Source organism: Podarcis raffonei, chromosome 7 (genome assembly GCF_027172205.1).
Source record: "Podarcis raffonei isolate rPodRaf1 chromosome 7, rPodRaf1.pri, whole genome shotgun sequence".
Classification (NCBI taxonomy): domain Eukaryota; kingdom Metazoa; phylum Chordata; class Lepidosauria; order Squamata; family Lacertidae; genus Podarcis; species Podarcis raffonei.
Genome location: NC_070608.1, coordinates 552,122 through 568,689, shown reverse-complemented (window position 1 = coordinate 568,689; position 16,568 = coordinate 552,122). Strand labels below are relative to the sequence as shown.

Genomic DNA, 16,568 nt, shown 5'->3' with positions numbered 1-16,568 from the left:
TAAGGCAGCTTTCAGGCATAGGGTGCAATATTTACAGTTGTTACTAGGCACTTATAGGTCTGTATAAAGCCTGTCTGTGGCCAGGCCATTATTTGAAGACTGGCCAGCTGCTGATAACTTCCGGGGAGAGGAATGGCAGTTTGGCTGCCTCTCTGTTAGCTCTCTGCTGACAGAAGATAATTATGTGGTGATTGATAGTAGTCAGACTGACTATTACCGTATTGGCCCAAAAATAAGCCACACTTTCCCCGCAAATTCCGACCGTGAAAAAGTGCAGCTTAAATACGTGACCTTACAAAAATAGACTTTTATGATCTTGCTGCTGAAACAGACATATAGTAAAACGGAACAAAGAAATGTTTTATTGCCGATTTGCAAGCTTACGGGTAATCTCTAGTACCCGTAGGATTTTCTTATACATTTGCCATTTTTGGATGTGAGTGCCTGCGGAATTATAGCCATTGAATATATTTGCGGGTGCGGCTTATATTCGGGCCATTACAGTAATCACTCAGGAGAATAAGGGTGATCTGGGGGACCTGAAATAGATCTCTCTATGCTGCTGGTGAAAATTTACAATCTGAAAAATTGTAAGTACCTCTTTCTGTTGTTATGAAGAACAGAAAGGAAAACTGGTTGTTAAAGTGTCTCAAGGCAAAGCTAAAAGCCTGATTTATGGTTAACAATAAAGATTAGACAGACAAGGGAAACCCTTGTGTGAAAAATCTAACCCTTTTTCTGTTTCTTGTTGCTGAAAGTAAAGCGGCCATTTCCAGTTGTGGAAAAGAATTTCCTATAAGACACGTTGTGGCTGTGGTTTTAAGGTGGAAATATTAACGTAGAGTTGCTAATAATATTCAAATCATCAAAAGCATCCAGTATGGCAAAGGTACCTTTAGATCTCCCAGTGACTGTTGGCATTGTTCAGCAGTTGATGGCTGAACAATTAAAAATGATTGGAATCAATCAGTGGAAAAGAAAGGTGGAGAGAAAATGAATCAAAGAGATCTGAAATGGAAAATGGAAATGAAGAATACCTAGAAGCTTCGGACCAAATCAATGAAAAGCTGGCAGGACTGGATGAAGAAAGCAGATGCTGAAATGAAATGCATTCCATACAAGGATTTGGAGGAGGAGGAGATACAATCACAAATGGGGAATTACCTGGATTTGGCATTGATGGAGTTGAGGTAGGGAAAGCTTTAGGGAAAACTTCAGTCCTGGCCATTCTTCAGTTCTAGCAGAGAGAAAGTATTTTGTATATGATTTGGAGCAAATTCAGAGAATGATGCTGCCAAATTTATGGTATTCTCTCTGGGAAAAGACTGGGAAAAATGAAAATGGAAGTTTCTAGAGGAGAGGAGATCAGGATAGTACTGTAAATACAACAGGAAATGGAAATGCAACAGGAAGTGGAATTTGATCATATGGAAATGGACATGAACTAAAGGATATATAATAAGAAGAAAAAGGAATATTATTCCAATATGTGATAACAATGGAGAGATTTTAAAATGGACATGGATAGAAAGAATTTGCTGTCACTCAATATGGAGTAACTGTGGTGGAAATTAATGGAAGTAAAGTTAATAGAAAAGAAAAAATATGGTTGACATTAGCCAATAATAACAATTAGGGAACTCCTCTTGTACTTTTAGTGGGAAAACAAAATGAATGCTTCTGAGACACCTTAACTTAAAAGAAATATTGTTTAACAGAAAGTGCAGAAGATGGATTTTAGCATTGGCTAAATGTCTTAAATACCATACTTTTCCGTGTATAAGACTGTTTTTTTAATCAAAAATCATGTTGTCTTATATATGGGTAGTGCATTGTGGGGGCATGGGATTGGTTGCTGTTGCTGCTGTGAGTCGGAGATTGTTATTGGTGGCTGCGGCAAGGGCTGGTGTTGATTGGCTGTTGATGCGGCAATTGGGCAGCCTGTTTGCTGCTTTTGTTGGCGATGGGACAGAGGATAGGTGACTTTTGCGATGTGTGCACAACAACTGTGGGCCACCCCCCCGAATAAAGCTCAACAACTGTGGGCAATCCCAAAAAAGCTCAACAATCTCTCCCTCCAATTTTCTTAATTTTGATTTCTCCAAAATAGGGGATGTCTTATACATGGAGGCGTGTTGTACACGGTAAAGTATGGTAATCCCTTTTCCTTTTTTTATGTTATCGGCAGATGGAAAATCAGAAGGAACTTTTTTGTTTGTATCTTTCTCTAGCGTTTATTTTTCTTTTGTCTTTTTTTATCTCTCTCTCTTTTCTCTCTTATTGTTCCTTCCTTCCTTCCTTTCTTTTTTGTCTCTCTTTTTTGTTTTTCTTCTTTTTGTTTTTTCCTTGGAGTCCTATGTCTGGGGCCTTTATTAAGGTCCAGAGATTGTATATGAATGGGAGTGGTAGATGCTTGATGGAGGGCCTTGGGTGAGAAACAGGGAACTGTTGGTCTCCTAGAGTGGGAAGTGAGAGCTGGGAGGAGCTACTATCCTCTGTGTGTGGTAAGGGCTAAGAATTACTTTTAGGAGAGGACTCTATTTGTATTTTTTGTAGACACTATTTTATTTTATTATGAAAAACTTTAAAAAAAATCTCAAAGAAAAAGAGTTGCTGATGTTGACCTTCAGTTTCCCACTGTGATTTATTCACGATCCCATGATAACTTCAGCTTCTGGCAAATGGGCCCTGACTAGTGCCCACATATAGCCAGCTTACACCAGACTTTCCTGGGCATCCCTCAGCCATCTAGGGGCAGATCATGGCTTGCCTCTGACCACAGAGGATTTCCCCCTGTCCCTTGGGCTTCTGGATCTCCTCCAGGGCAGGGCACTGTCCTCATAAGCTCTTTGGGGTTGCAAATAGCAGCACTCATGGTGCTGGCCTGGGCTGCCCATGCTGCTGCTTGTTGCTGGCTCTAGGGCTAGTGGCAGTTCCTTGTGAATTATACCCCCACCACATAGCTCTGCTCCACTCCACCCTGCCTGCCTGCCCCAGCTCCGTTCTGGTCCCTCTCACCTTTTCCTTTGGCATCGCTGCTGGTCTTCATGTCAGTCTCTTGCTTAGTGGAGGCTCTGCGCTCCTTTGGCTTCACATCGGGATATTTCTGTGGGGCTTGGAGTGGATTAGCAGGAAGGTGGGTTGGTGGCATGGCTTCGGGAGAGGGTAGTTGGAAAGGGGGTGGCATGGCTTCCCTACCAACAAGTGGGGATTGCAGTATGAAAGGGGCAGGGCTTCTCAGGATTATAGGCTGTGCAAGTGCCTGGGCTTGTGCTTGGGTCATTACCTGGGCCTGGGCCCGGGCCTGGGCCTGGGCCTGGGCCCAGTGTGCCCGCTCCATTTCCTGTCGTCGTGCTGTTTGCTCCATCTCTGCCCAGGTCTTCACCCATTGCTGTGCCTGTGCTCTCTCGAATGCCTGCTGCTGTGTCAGTCTTGGTGCCTGGGTCACTACGGGTGCCTGCGCCCACGCCCTAGGCTGCATCTGCTCCCGCTCCATTGCCTGTCGCTGTGTCATTGCTTGGGTGTGCCTTAGTTCCTTTACCCCTCCCAATAGCTTCTCATTCCGTGGAGTCAGGATTTGTGCCTGCTGCATTGCTTGCCCCAGCGCCAATGCCTGCTGCAGTGCTGGCATGCTCATGGCAGGCCATGCTTGGCATACATAGGCATTGAGTGCTGCACTTGGAGGGGTGAAAGGCCGAGACTCCCACCAGTGCTGAGCAACATCAGCACTGTTTAGAGGGCCAGAGAGATTTAGCACTGAGACAGGACCATTCTGTGAGGCATTTGGAGAGGCAGTTTGAGAAGCATCCCGGGTAACATTGAGGGAGGCATTCTGGGTGGTATCCTGAGAGTTGGGGACCCCAGGGCTGGGCTGCAGAGTGGTAATGTCTACTGTTTGTGTCCTGGCAACTTTGGGGCGGCCTGGAGGTAAGAAGACTGTATCATCCCCAGGGGACATGGAGCTGGGCCAAGACCAAGTTGATTCAAGTTCTCTTGTTTGGTTGGCATTTGGAGAAAAGGAGACCCCAGAGCTGGGCTGGAGAGTGGTGATGTCTACTGTTTGTGTCCTGGCAACTTTGGGGCGTCCTGGAGGAGGGAAGATTGAATAATCCCCAGGGGACATGGAGCTGGGCCAGGGCCAATATGATTCAATTTCTCTTGTTTGGTTCGGATTCGTAGAATAGGAGCCCCCAGAGCTGGGCTGGAGAGTGGTGATGTCTACTGTTTGTGTCCTGGCAACTTTGGGGCGGCCTGGAGGTAAAAAGACGGTATCATCCCCAGGGGACATTGAGCTGGGCCAAGACCAGGTTGATTCAAGTTCTCTTGTTTGGTTGGCATTTGGAGAAAAGGAGACCCTAGAGCTGGGCTGGAGAGTGGTGATGTCTACTGTTTGTGTCCTGGCAACTTTGGGGCGTCCTGGAGGAGGGAAGACTGAATAATCCCCAGGGGGCATGGAGCTGGGCCAGGGCCAATATGATTCAATTTCTCTTGTTTGGTTTGGATTCGTAGAATAGGAGCCCCCAGAGCTGGGCTGGAGAGTGGTGATGTCTACTGTTTGTGTCCTGGCAACTTTGGGGCGGCCTGGAGGTAAGAAGACTGTATCATCCCCAGGGGACATGGAGCTGGGCCAGGACCAAGTTGATTCAAGTTCTCTTGTTTGGTTGGCATTTGGAGAATAGGAGCCCCCAGAGCTGGGCTGGAGAGTGGTGATGTCTACTGTTTGTGTCCTGGCAAATTTGGGGCGGCCTGGAGGTAAGAAGACTGTATCATCCCCAGGGGACATGGAGCTGGGCCAGGACCAAGTTGATTCAAGTTCTCTTGTTTGGTTGGCATTTGGAGAATAGGAGCCCCCAGAGCTGGGCTGGAGAGTGGTGATGTCTACTGTTTGTGTCCTGGCAAATTTGGGGCGGCCTGGAGGTAAGAAGACTGTATCATCCCCAGGGAACATGGAGCTGGGCAAGGACCAATATGATTCAATTTCTCTTGTTTGGTTGGCATTTGGAGAATAGGAGCCCCCAGAGCTGGGCTGGAGAGTGGTGATGTCTACTGTTTGTGTCCTGGCAACTTTGGGGCGGCCTGGAGGTAAGACGACTAAATCAACCCCAGGGGACATGGAGCTGGGCAGGGACCAATATGATTCAAGTTCTCTTGTTTGGTTGGCATTTGGAGAATAGGAGACCCCAGAGCTTGGCTGGAGAGTGGTGATGTCTACTGTTTGTGTTCTGGCAACTTTGGGGCGGCCTGGAGGTAAGAAGACTGTATCATCCCCAGGGGACATGGAGCTGGGCCAGGACCAATATGATTCAATTTCTCTTGTTTGGTTCGGATTCGTAGAATAGGAGCCCCCAGAGCTGGGCTGGAGAGTGGTGATGTCTACTGTTTGTGTCCTGGCAACTTTGGGGCGGCCTGGAGGTAAGAAGACTGTATCATCCCCAGGGGACATGGAGCTGGGCCAGGACCAAGTTGATTCAAGTTCTCTTGTTTGGTTGGCATTTGGAGAAAAGGAGACCCCAGAGCTGGGCTGGAGAGTGGTGATGTCTACTGTTTGTGTCCTGGCAACTTTGGGGCGTCCTGGAGGAGGGAAGACTGAATAATCCCCAGGGGGCATGGAGCTGGGCCAGGGCCAATATGATTCAATTTCTCTTGTTTGGTTCGGATTCATAGAATAGGAGCCCCCAGAGCTGGGCTGGAGAGTGGTGATGTCTACTGTTTGTGTCCTGGCAACTTTGGGGCGACCTGGAGGTAAGAAGACTGTATCATCCCCAGGGGACATGGAGCTGGGCCAGGACCAATATGATTCAATTTCTCTTGTTTGGTTGGCATTTGGAGAATAGGAGCCCCCAGAGCTGGGCTGGAGGGTGGTGATGTCTACTGTTTGTGTCCTGGCAACTTTGGGGCGGCCTGGAGGTAAGACGACTGTATCAACCCCAGGGGACATGGAGCTGGGCAAGGACCAGAGTGGGGGGACTCCCACTGGGTACACTGTGCCACCCTCAAGATTTGTGTTACTGGGGTCAGAGGAAGTTGTTGCGGAGGTCTGTGGATGGTGTGGATGCACCGGAGAGGAGCACTCATAGCAATAGCCTTTGGGACTTTGGGAGGAGGAAGTCTGTGGATGGTGTGGATGCACCGGAGAGGAGCACTCATAGCAATAGCCTTTGGGACTTTGAGAGGAGGACGTGGCAAGAGTCTGATGGGCTGGATATAAAGCGGCATTAGCTGCAAAGAAGAGAGAGAGGCTCCGCTGAGCGTCGGGGTCACACTGACCTCACAGGGCATCACATCCCTAACACTCAGAAGCTACTAGTGGCATCACAACAAGGGAAGCCCTGAGTTCTATGGTCATAGAGATGGTCTGCATTTTTTTGGAAGGTTCTGGCTCTAGTTTTCTCTTTGGTTTGTTCTCTTTAAAGGTATTTATGGTGGCTGGATGACAGCAATTCTGGCGCTTTTTGAAGTTAAAGATGTTTCAGTTACCTCTGTACCCCAGCTGTTGTGGACCATCTCTACAATCTGCCCCAGCATCGCACGACTGATGCTGGCTAGTGGCAGGTGAGAATTGCAATCAAAAACATCTGGAGGACACCTGGTGGAGGAAGTCTGGCTCATGGTCCTCTTTAGTAAAATGTCAATGCCAAATGCTGAGACTGAAGGCAGCTTCAGGGAGGAATCCAATGATCTGCATCATATTTGCTACACCCTGGAACATTGGCAGGGGTCAGCAAACTTTTTCAGCAGGGGGCTGGTCCACTGTCCCTCAGACTATATATATATATATATATATATATATATATATATATATATATATATATATATATTTGGGGGGAATGAACAAATTCTTATGCCCCACAAATAACCCAGAGATGCATTTTAAATAAAAGGACACATTCTACTCATGTAAAAACATGCTGATTCCCGGACCATCTGCGGTCTGGATTTAGAAGGTGATTGGGCCAGATCCGGCCCCCGGGCCTTAGTTTGCCTACCCATGATGGAGGGTTTGTTCATCACCTGAATGTGCAACAATAATCCAGTAACACCCCCTCCCCAAAAAGCCACATTTTAAAGGGTCAACTAAAGACCTGTTTAAAAAGGAATAATAATAATAAATAAATGTTATTTATACCCCGCCCTCCCCAGCCAAGACCGGGCTCAGGGTGGCTAACAACCAATAATAAAAAGTTGATCGAAATACAACTTAAAAAACAAGTTTAAAATACAACATTAAAACATTAAAATGCAGCCTCATCATAGGAGGAGAAAGGAAAAAAGAAAGAGGGGGAGGGAATCAAATTGATTCCAAGTCAAAGGCCAGGCGGAACAACACTGTCTTACAGGCCCTGCGGAAAGAAATCAGATCCTCCAGTGCCCTGAGGCTAATCTAACTTCCTTAGGGCCCAGGACCTCTAGGGTGTTGCTATTTATGGACCTTAAGGTCCTTCGTGGGGCATACCAGGTGAGGTTGTCCCGTAGGTACAAGGGTCCTAGGCTGTAAAGGGCTTTAAAGGTCAAAACCAGCCCTTAAATCTGACTCTGTACTCCACCGGGAGCCAGTGCAGCTGGAAAAGCACTGGGTGAATATGCTCCCGTGGCAGAAACCTTGTGAGGAGCCTCGCTGCAGCATTCTGCATCTGCTGGAGTTTCTGGGACAGCTTCAAGGGCAGCCCCCGTAGAGCGAATTACAGTAGTCAAACCTGGAGGTGACCGTCGCATGGATCACTGTGGCCAGGTCAGGGTGGGAAAGGTAAGGGACCAACTGCTTGATACGGCGAAAGTGGAAAAATGTTGCCTTGGCTGTTGCTGTAACCTGAGCCTCTATGGAAAGGGAGACGTCAAGGATTACACCCAAACTCTTACCAGAAGGCAGTGGCACTAATTGGGCCCCCGCAAGAGAAGGGAGTTGGTCCCTCATCCCCATACCATCTTGACCCAGCCAGAGGACCTCTGTCTTCGAAGGATTTAGTTTCAATCGGCTCCCACAAAACCATCCAGCCACAGCTTCCAAGCATCTGGTCAGTGTGTCCAGGTCGAGTTGGTGTGGCCATCCATCAGCAGATAGAGCTCAGCATATTGGTGACAACCCAGCCCAAAGCTCCGGATAATCTGGGCAAGGGAGCGCATGAAGATGTTAAAAAGCATCGGGGAGAGGATTGCGCCCTGCAGCACTCCACACACCAAGGAGTGGCGCGATGACATATCCCTCCCTAGCGCCACCCTCTGTACCTGACCAGAGATAAAAGAGCACAGCCATTTACGGGCTATGCCCTGTATCCCCACATCGGCGAGGCGGTGGTCCAGAAGATCATGATCAACCATGTCAAAGGCTGCTGATAAATCTAAAAGAATCAGCAGTCCTGGCCTGCCTAGATCCAGTTGTCTACGGAGATAATCTGTAAGGGCGACTAGAGCCGTCTCGGTCCCGAAACCAGGACGGACCCTGGACTGAAATGAATCTAAAGCCAATGTTTCCTCCAGAAACCTACCAAGCTGTTCAGCAACCGCTCTCTCAATTACCTTACCCAGATATGAAAGATTTGAAACTGGGCGGTAATTGGATACATCTAAAGGATCTAGTGAAGTTTTCTTTAAGAGTGGACACACCACTGCTCCCTTCAGCTCCCCTGGGAATATCCCCATGCCAAAGGACAAATTGATAATTTCAACCAGGGGGGTCTGCACGACATCTGGGCACGCCCTAATCAGCCAAGATGGGCACAGATCGAGGAGGCAGGTGGTGGGCCTACCAGCTTGGAGGAATCTGTCCACATCAGCAGGGAGTATCCGATCAAAATGGTCCAACACAATTGAGGGGCCTCCAGTTCTGTCACTGTATCTGCATGGAGGTCACGGCGGAGCAACAGGACTTTCCGCAAAAAAGCTCATGAATGCCTCACAGCTGTGAGTCAAATTTGTGCTTATATTTGGTTGTCCTTCTAAGGACGTTATCGACCTAATTATTCTAAAAAGTTGTGCCGAGCGAGAGCTAGCGGATGCAATGGAAGCTGTGAAGTAAGATTTCTTAGCAGCTTTCATAGCCATCTCATAAGCTTTCATAAGTGTCCTATAAGATGTTCGTGAAGCTCTGTCACGAGTCCGTCGCCATGCTCGCTCTAGCCGTCTGAGATCCTGCTTCATTTTCCGGAGCTCCTCGGTAAACCAAGGGGCCCGGTTTTGACAGGGTCGCAGACGGCGCTTAGGCGTGATATCATTGATAGCTGCCAAGAGCTGGTTATTCCAGTTCTAGACAAGGTCATCTAATGAGTCTCCAGGAGGAGCAGGGTCCCGCAAGGCCTGACGGAATCTATCAGGATCCATCAACCTTCTTGGACAAGCCCAAATAGGCTCGCCACTGGAGCAGGGGAGGAGCGGGAAGTCAATCTTGGCTTTCAGAGCATAGTGATCAGACCATGGCACTTCCACAGAGGGGAGCATGATCTCATCTATGCCAGCACCAAAGATCAAATCTAGTGTGTGGCCCGCTTGATGAGTGGGGCCCAAAACAAACTGAAAGAGCCTAGTGTTGCCATGGAAGTCATTAGGTCCAGAGCCTGTGAGGAGGGGGTGGCATCGGCATGGATGTTGAAGTCTCCCAAAACCAATAGGCTTGGGAACTCCAAGGCCCAGCCCGCCGCCACCTCCAGCAGGTCTGACAGGGTGGCAGCCGGTGCGGTGGATGGTCGGTACACTTGGCCAGACAGCCAAGCTCTCCTTGGTGCCCCACACAAGACCAACACATTCAATGCCGGAGATCGCCGGTGCTGGCAGAGCTCTGAAAGAGCAATTCTCCCGGATTAACAACGCTATTCCTCCTCCCCCGACCCGCAGTCCGCGATTGATGGAGGACAGAGAAACCTGGGGATGTTATCTCATGTAGGGAGACTACTTCACCTTAAAGTACCCAGGTCTCCGTCACGCAAGCCAGGTCAATCCCCTGCAATACAAAAAAGTCACGCGTGTTGGTGGTTTTATTGCCTATGGACCTGGCATTGCACAGCACTAATGACGGAGGTGGGTAATCCCTGCTCGCCCTGCCCTTGTCCCTTGGGATGGGGAGTAGATTGGAAGGGGTTTTTCTTGAGGCGTTCACAAAGTAAAGGAAGGATTGAACTCTGATTAATAAGAATACACACAGAGGCTTGAACCAGCAAGACTCTGGGAAGGGTGCGTATAATAATCTCTGCGTGCCTCCAGCCCCTGGCCCAGGTAGTTTTTGTTAGGATATTTCCGTTCCACCTTAAGAGGGAGCAGGATGTTTGTGTCACAGCCTGCGTATTTCCTGTTCACAGGATGTTTATGTTTTTAAGTTCCTTTCGTTTTCTTTCCTGTTTGCCTGAGCAGCCGAAGCAGACGGTCATGGATTTCTTTGTTCTGACCAACGCTGAATAAACTGTAAATATGCTCTCCTGCTGTGCATCTTTTGCTGTGTGAATTCTGCTGATAGAGTGTGCACAAGTCCAGGAATGTGGCTATCTTTTCTTGAGGCTTCGTGCCGCTGATTGCTGATATTGCCTGACTACGAAAGTCGATGGATCGTCCGGCACCGAGCTTGGGGGCTCAGGTGGACTTTATCTCCCTGGCAGTATCCCAACAACTGGTTTCGGGCCCAGATTCACGGCACTTACAGGAGAGTAAGACAGCGACAGACTGCTGAGGTATGTGTTGGAAAAGCGAAAGCAGAGGCTTTTCTGAATGCCGCGGAAAAGGTCTTTGATGTCCGGCAAGTCTAATTGGCCTGGGAGCCGAGCCAGAGGCATCGTGATTTATGAGCTGCCAAGATAAGAGGTCTTTGAAGGCATAAAGGCTCACGTAAAAAGCTGGAATGGAGATTTTCCAAGCTTCTGAGGCCACTGAGTGCCCGAAGTTAAATCGGCACAATTATCAGACCTGGGCAAAATGGTGTGAGAGTTTGCTGCGTCAGTTTGGAGTCTGGCATACTGTGTCTGAAGCCACTCCAGTTCCTCGGACAGAGAAATGGGAGGCCCAGAATTCGAGGGCCATAGACGTAATAGTCTTATCCGTCTCTCTGGAGGATATAAAAACGCTTGCTGGAAATCTCACGGCACGTGACATGTGGGATGCTTTGAAAGCTGCCCATCTGCCAATCATCCCAGCCCAGAGTTTGAATGCATCAGAGGTCCTGGCTGTTTCCCAGAATGCGAGTGAATGCAGGGATGCTGAGGGCACCGGTTGCAAGCTGCAGGGGGAGCAGACTGTAACGTCATCCCAGGCAGCATTCCAGCCTCCAGGGGGAGCCAAGGAGTCGGCAGCTGAGAGCTCTGTTTCTCGTGAGAACCAAGGTCATCGCCGGAAGGCCAGAGGTAAACAGAGCAAGATGCCTGCAGATGGCCCGAAGCAGAAGGGGGGTGGAGTGGAAAACAAGGCTTTGTTTGCTGGCACAGCTTCACCAAAGGCAAAAGGCACGCCTGATGGCCAGGAGCAGGGGGGCAAGCTCCAAAAGCCCACGCCGGTGGAAAACAAGGTTTTGCTTGCTGCAAAAGCTGCTCCAAAGGCCAAGGCCAGGTTTGTTATGGACTCTGGAGCCAGTCGCCATGTTTCAAAGGACCGCCATCTGTTTATCTCCTTCAAGCCTCAAGATGGTGAGATCCACCTGGCTGATGGAAGGACTTTGCAAATTGCAGGAGCTGGGACTGTGAAACTTGCAAGTCTGCATACTACCATAAGAGATGTACTCTTTGTTCCAGGAGCTGCGGACAATTTGCTTAGTGTCCCACAGCTGACTGGGCGTGGTTTTGAGGTATCCTTCAAGAGGACTGTCTGTGTCATCAGGAAAGGCAAAGAGGACATTTTGCATGCAAAGTTTATGCATGGCTTATTCTGTATAACTTATGATGACAGTGCTGTTAATGTGTCTAATGCTGATACTTCTTAGGTTGCACAAACTAACAAGGTTCTTCATGCAGGATGCATTCACGATGCACATTGAAGATTTGGTCACCTGTCTTGGCAAGCGCTGGCCAAGATGCCTGGGTTGGTTGAAGGTTTGGACATCAAACCCTGTAAATTTCACATGAAATGTGTATCTTGTGCAGAGAACAAGGTGAAGGTTGCTCCAAAAGGCAAGGAGTCTAGCAGGCAGGCTTCCAAACCCTACCAGCTAGTGCACGCAGACCTGGTAGGTCCTCTTGCGCCCTCTTTGGGAGGAGCAAGGTACTTCATGGTTCTAATTGATTCTTTTTCCAGGTACATTCATGTGTTTATGCTCGAGCAGAAATCACAAGCATTTCCTAGGTTCAAGGCATTCTGTGATTGGTTGGAGAATGCTCACGGTAAACGTATCGGCTGTCTGTTTACTGATCGAGGCGGGGAGTTCACTTCTCAGCAGTTTGAAGCTTTCCTGACTGAGAAGGGAATCCAGCATGACATGTCAACGCCTAGATCGCCATGGATGAATGGGCTTGCGGAGAGAGCAAATCAAACGTTGCTGCAAGGAATGAAAACCTTGTTGCATGATGCCAACCTCCCTGAGAAGTTCTGGGGGGAGGCTTTGGCGAATTTTGTTTATTCTTTTAACAGGAGACTCATCACCTATTGGTTGCACTCCCTACGAGAAGATGTTTGGTAACAAACCTAACGTCAAGCACATGAGAATCTTTGGTTCTGACATGTGGGTACACACCCCACAAAGCAACAAGCTTGGGAAGCATGGGGCACATGGTTTGTTAATGGGGTACGAAAAAGGTGCATACAGGGTATGGATGACTAACTCTAAATCCATTAAGTTCACAAGGAGTGTTGAGTACAATCCTAAGTGGGGGGGAAATGTGGGAATTTTCCAGTGTTACCCAGAGGAGGATGAAGGTGATGTGAAGAAAGCAGATCATGCTGAGAAAGCTGAGGAAACTGAGGATGATGATGATGATCAGAGTTCGGATTCCAGTTCAGTGGGCGGCGCTGCTGCTGGTGTCAGTGACAGTGATGACACAGCAGACTACAAGAGCGCAAAGGCCTCAGTCAGACCATCTGTTGAGTCTGACAATGAACTGGAAGAACCACTGTTCACCATTGGTCACTTTTCTCCTAAGAAAGAGGAGATGAGTCCAGAAGACATGCGTCTGGTTCGCAGGTCTGAAAGGGCGACAAAAGGCAAACCTCCAAAGAGATTTGCTGATGAGTTTGCTAAGACGGCAACTGCTGTTCTTAGTAGCTCAGAGAAGGTGTGGGAACCTTCAAGCTTCAAAGAGGTTCAGGAGTTAACCTCTAAAGATGCTGAGCCTTGGCTAAAAGCCATGAAGGGTGAAGTTGATTCCTTGAACAGGAACCAAACTTGGGAGCTGGTACCGGTAGTCCCAGGGATGAGACTGGTTGGCAGCAAATGGGTCTTCAAGGCCAAGACAGACCAGAATGGCCAGGTTGTCAGACACAAAGCCAGATTGGTTGCCAGAGGTTTTTCACAGGTACCAGGACAGGATTACCACGAGACCTACTCGCCCACGGTCAAATATGAGAGCATTCGGCTGATGCTCAAGATCGCTGCGGAGGAGAAACTGCATGTTTCCCATCATGACATTAATACAGCTTTTTTGTATGGGATTTTGGGGGAGGAGCTGTATATGCTTCCACCTGACGGGATGCAGATACAGAAGGGAATGGTCTGTAAACTGCGGAAATCCTTATATGGTCTCAAGCAGAGTGCCAGGTGTTGGAACACAAAACTCACTGAAACGTTGCTTTCTCTAGGTTTTCACCAGGGCAAAGCTGATCCGTGTGTGTTTGTCAAGGAGGAGGGGCAAAACAAACAGTATTGTTTATGTTTTGCTGATGATCTTCTGATGTTTTGGAAGAATCAGGCTTTTTACCAAAGCACCCTAACTCAGCTGAAGGAGCACTTTGACATGAAGGATCTTGGTGAGGTATCCAACTATCTTTCTCTGTAGGTGGAGAGGGACCAAGCAGGTAATTTTCTGGTACACCAAACACAGAAAATTGCTGATGTATTAACCAGGTTGAATTTGGTTGATGCAAACCCAGCAGACACACCGATGGTGACAGGTTACCAGGTAGATAGTACTGCTGAAGCGTTTTCTGACACTACGCTGTACAGATGCATTCTAGGCAAGTTGAATTTCATTGCTAGATGCTCAAGACCTGACATTGCTGTAAGCACTAACCTGCTTAGCAGACATGCTAACAATCCTACTGTTCAGGATTAGAAAGCTCTGAAGCGCATAGCCCGGTATTTGAAAGGGACTATGCACTACAGGCTGAGGTTCACCAGTCAGAAGACTGGAGGTCTTGAAATCTTTGCAGATGCGAGTTTTGGAAGTGACACCACGGATGGTACAAGCACTTCTGGAGTATGCTACATGTACAACCACTGCCTGTTTGACTGGTTGTGCAAAAAGCAGACGACAGTTAGCCTAAGTTCCTGTGAAGCAGAACTCAATGCTCTGTCATTTTCACTCATGGATTGTGAATGGTTGATGCAACTGTTTAAGGACATTGGGGTTTCTGTGAAATGTCCTATACAAGTGTATCAAGACAATAGATCTTGTTTGGCTTTGCTGAACTCGGAGAGTTGCAAGCAAAGAACCAAGTACTTGCAGATTAAGCTACATCGTGCAAGAGAGTGTATTCAGAAAGGACTCATTCAGGTGTCCTACATGCCAGGAAATGAAATTCCTGCTGATCTGTTGTCTAAGGTTGTTAACAGAGAACAACTTAAGGTTTACGTACAAAGGTTGCAATTGGGTTGAACCACAGGTACTACAGGTTACACGGAAAGGGGGAGGATGTTAGGATATTTCCGTTCCACCTTAAGAGGGAGCAGGATGTTTGTGTCACAGCCTGCGTATTTCCTGTTCACAGGATGTTTATGTTTTTAAGTTCCTTTCGTTTTCTTTCCTGTTTGCCTGAGCAGCCGAAGCAGACGGTCATGGATTTCTTTGTTCTGACCAACGCTGAATAAACTGTAAATATGCTCTCCTGCTGTGCATCTTTTGCTGTGTGAATTCTGCTGATAGAGTGTGCACAAGTCCAGGAATGTGGCTATCTTTTCTTGAGGCTTCGTGCCGCTGATTGCTGATATTGCCTGACAACGAAAGTCGATGGATCGTCCGGCACCGAGCTTGGGGGCTCAGGTGGACTTTATCTCCCTGGCAGTATCCCAACAGTTTTATTCACAAAAGAGCTTTTTACAGAGTGTTCGTAAGAACCAATCAGATTTCTTCTGAGCATTTCAACAAACCCCACGTGGGGACAATGTTAAACTACAAACACTAGTTAAGCGTGCATATATTTGGGTAAATGAATGAAAACTACAAAGGAGTGCATTCAGCAACCCCGGAGGTTGTAAACAATCAATACACTTGATAAGAAGGATGGCCAGGAGGACAGCGATCATTATCACCTTCATGTGAGATCTGTTTCCTGGCCCTAAGATTAACATCCTAAGATTAACATATCAGAAAAGCTACATCAAAGAAACTTGCCCACTATCTTTATGGCCCAGGATGCCTGCCTGGTGACAACTGGGCTGCGTACTTGACTTGTCAAGAAAGAGAAATGGACAGTAGAGGAAATGGCCAGAGATGCAGAGGGTTGTGGGATTTGATCAGAAATTATTGCCAATGTATCAAACCCATTCAACACAATGCATTCATTGTGGACACAATGGCTTGATGCATATTTCATAATTCCTCATAGTAATCCCACCTGACCCCACACTCTGGATATTTGCACTCCTATAGTTTTTGCCTGGCACCTAAAGGTGTATAAGGGACGCGGGTGGCGCTGTGGGTAAAAGCCTCAGCGCCTAGGGCTTGCCGATCGTCAGGTCGGCGGTTCGAATCCCCGCGGCGGGGTGCGCTCCCGTTGTTGGGTCCCAGCGCCTGCCAACCTAGCAGTTCGAAAGCACCCCCGGGTGCAAGTAGATGAATAGGGACCGCTTACTAGCGGGAAGGTAAACGGCGTTTCCGTGTGCGGCTCTGGCTCGCCAGAGCAGCGATGTCACGCTGGCCACGTGACCCGGAAGTGTCTCCGGACAGCGCTGGCCCCCGGCCTCTTGAGTGAGATGGGCGCACAACCCCACAGTCTGTCAAGACTGGCCCGTACGGGCAGGGGTACCTTTACCTTTTAAAAGGTGTATAATCAAGGTGCCAGGCGAACTTCCCTGGGGAGAGCATCCCATAGACAGGGAGCCACAAGACCCATTCTTGTGTTGCCACCCTCCTGACCTATTGAGGAGGAGGCACACAATGGAGGGCCTCAGAAGATGATCTCAGGGTCCGGGTAGGTTCCTATGGGAAGAGGCGGTCCTTGAGATATTGCGGTCCTGAGCCATTTAAGGTTTTATAGCAGAGAGAAAGGGAAGATCTACATCAAAAACAACAGGGAAGAAAGATTGTGATCTGCTGTCCCAGTGGATCCTGCCACCTGAGGCGGTTGTCTCAACTTGCCTCATGGGTGGGCCGGCCCTGACCCCACTTAATGTTGCAACCAGTCCAAATGGGTAGAAGTGGCTTATTGCAGTGAGAGGAGAGGGCTGTTGTCATACCTTCTGGGCCCTTCCACAGTAGGTGTTTCCCCGTGTGGAATTCTCACTCTTTGTC

At 48.3% G+C, this 16,568-nt stretch overlaps 1 protein-coding gene across 9 annotated transcripts in view; it reads right to left on the bottom strand.

Annotated features, from left to right (window-relative positions):
* Nucleotides 1–16,568, bottom strand: part of SPATC1 (spermatogenesis and centriole associated 1) — a 44,573-nt gene that overhangs the window by 22,303 nt on the left and 5,702 nt on the right. Inside the window, exons 3-5 of one of the 9 annotated variants that reach the window (XR_008331361.1) lie at nucleotides 3,287–6,219; nucleotides 3,019–3,114; nucleotides 1,165–1,237 (exon numbers count right to left, since the gene is read on the bottom strand). The exons of 5 other annotated variants lie outside the window; for them this stretch is intronic. Coding sequence is in view for 1 of the 4 variants with exons in the window: in XM_053395003.1 (XP_053250978.1) it covers nucleotides 3,019–6,219 (3,201 nt within the window). In the remaining 3 variants the exon portion in view is untranslated. Of the gene's footprint in view, nucleotides 1–1,164; nucleotides 1,238–3,018; nucleotides 6,220–16,568 lie in introns of those variants that run through there. 3 more of the 9 variants (XR_008331359.1, XR_008331360.1, XM_053395003.1) reach the window with 3 other exon arrangements.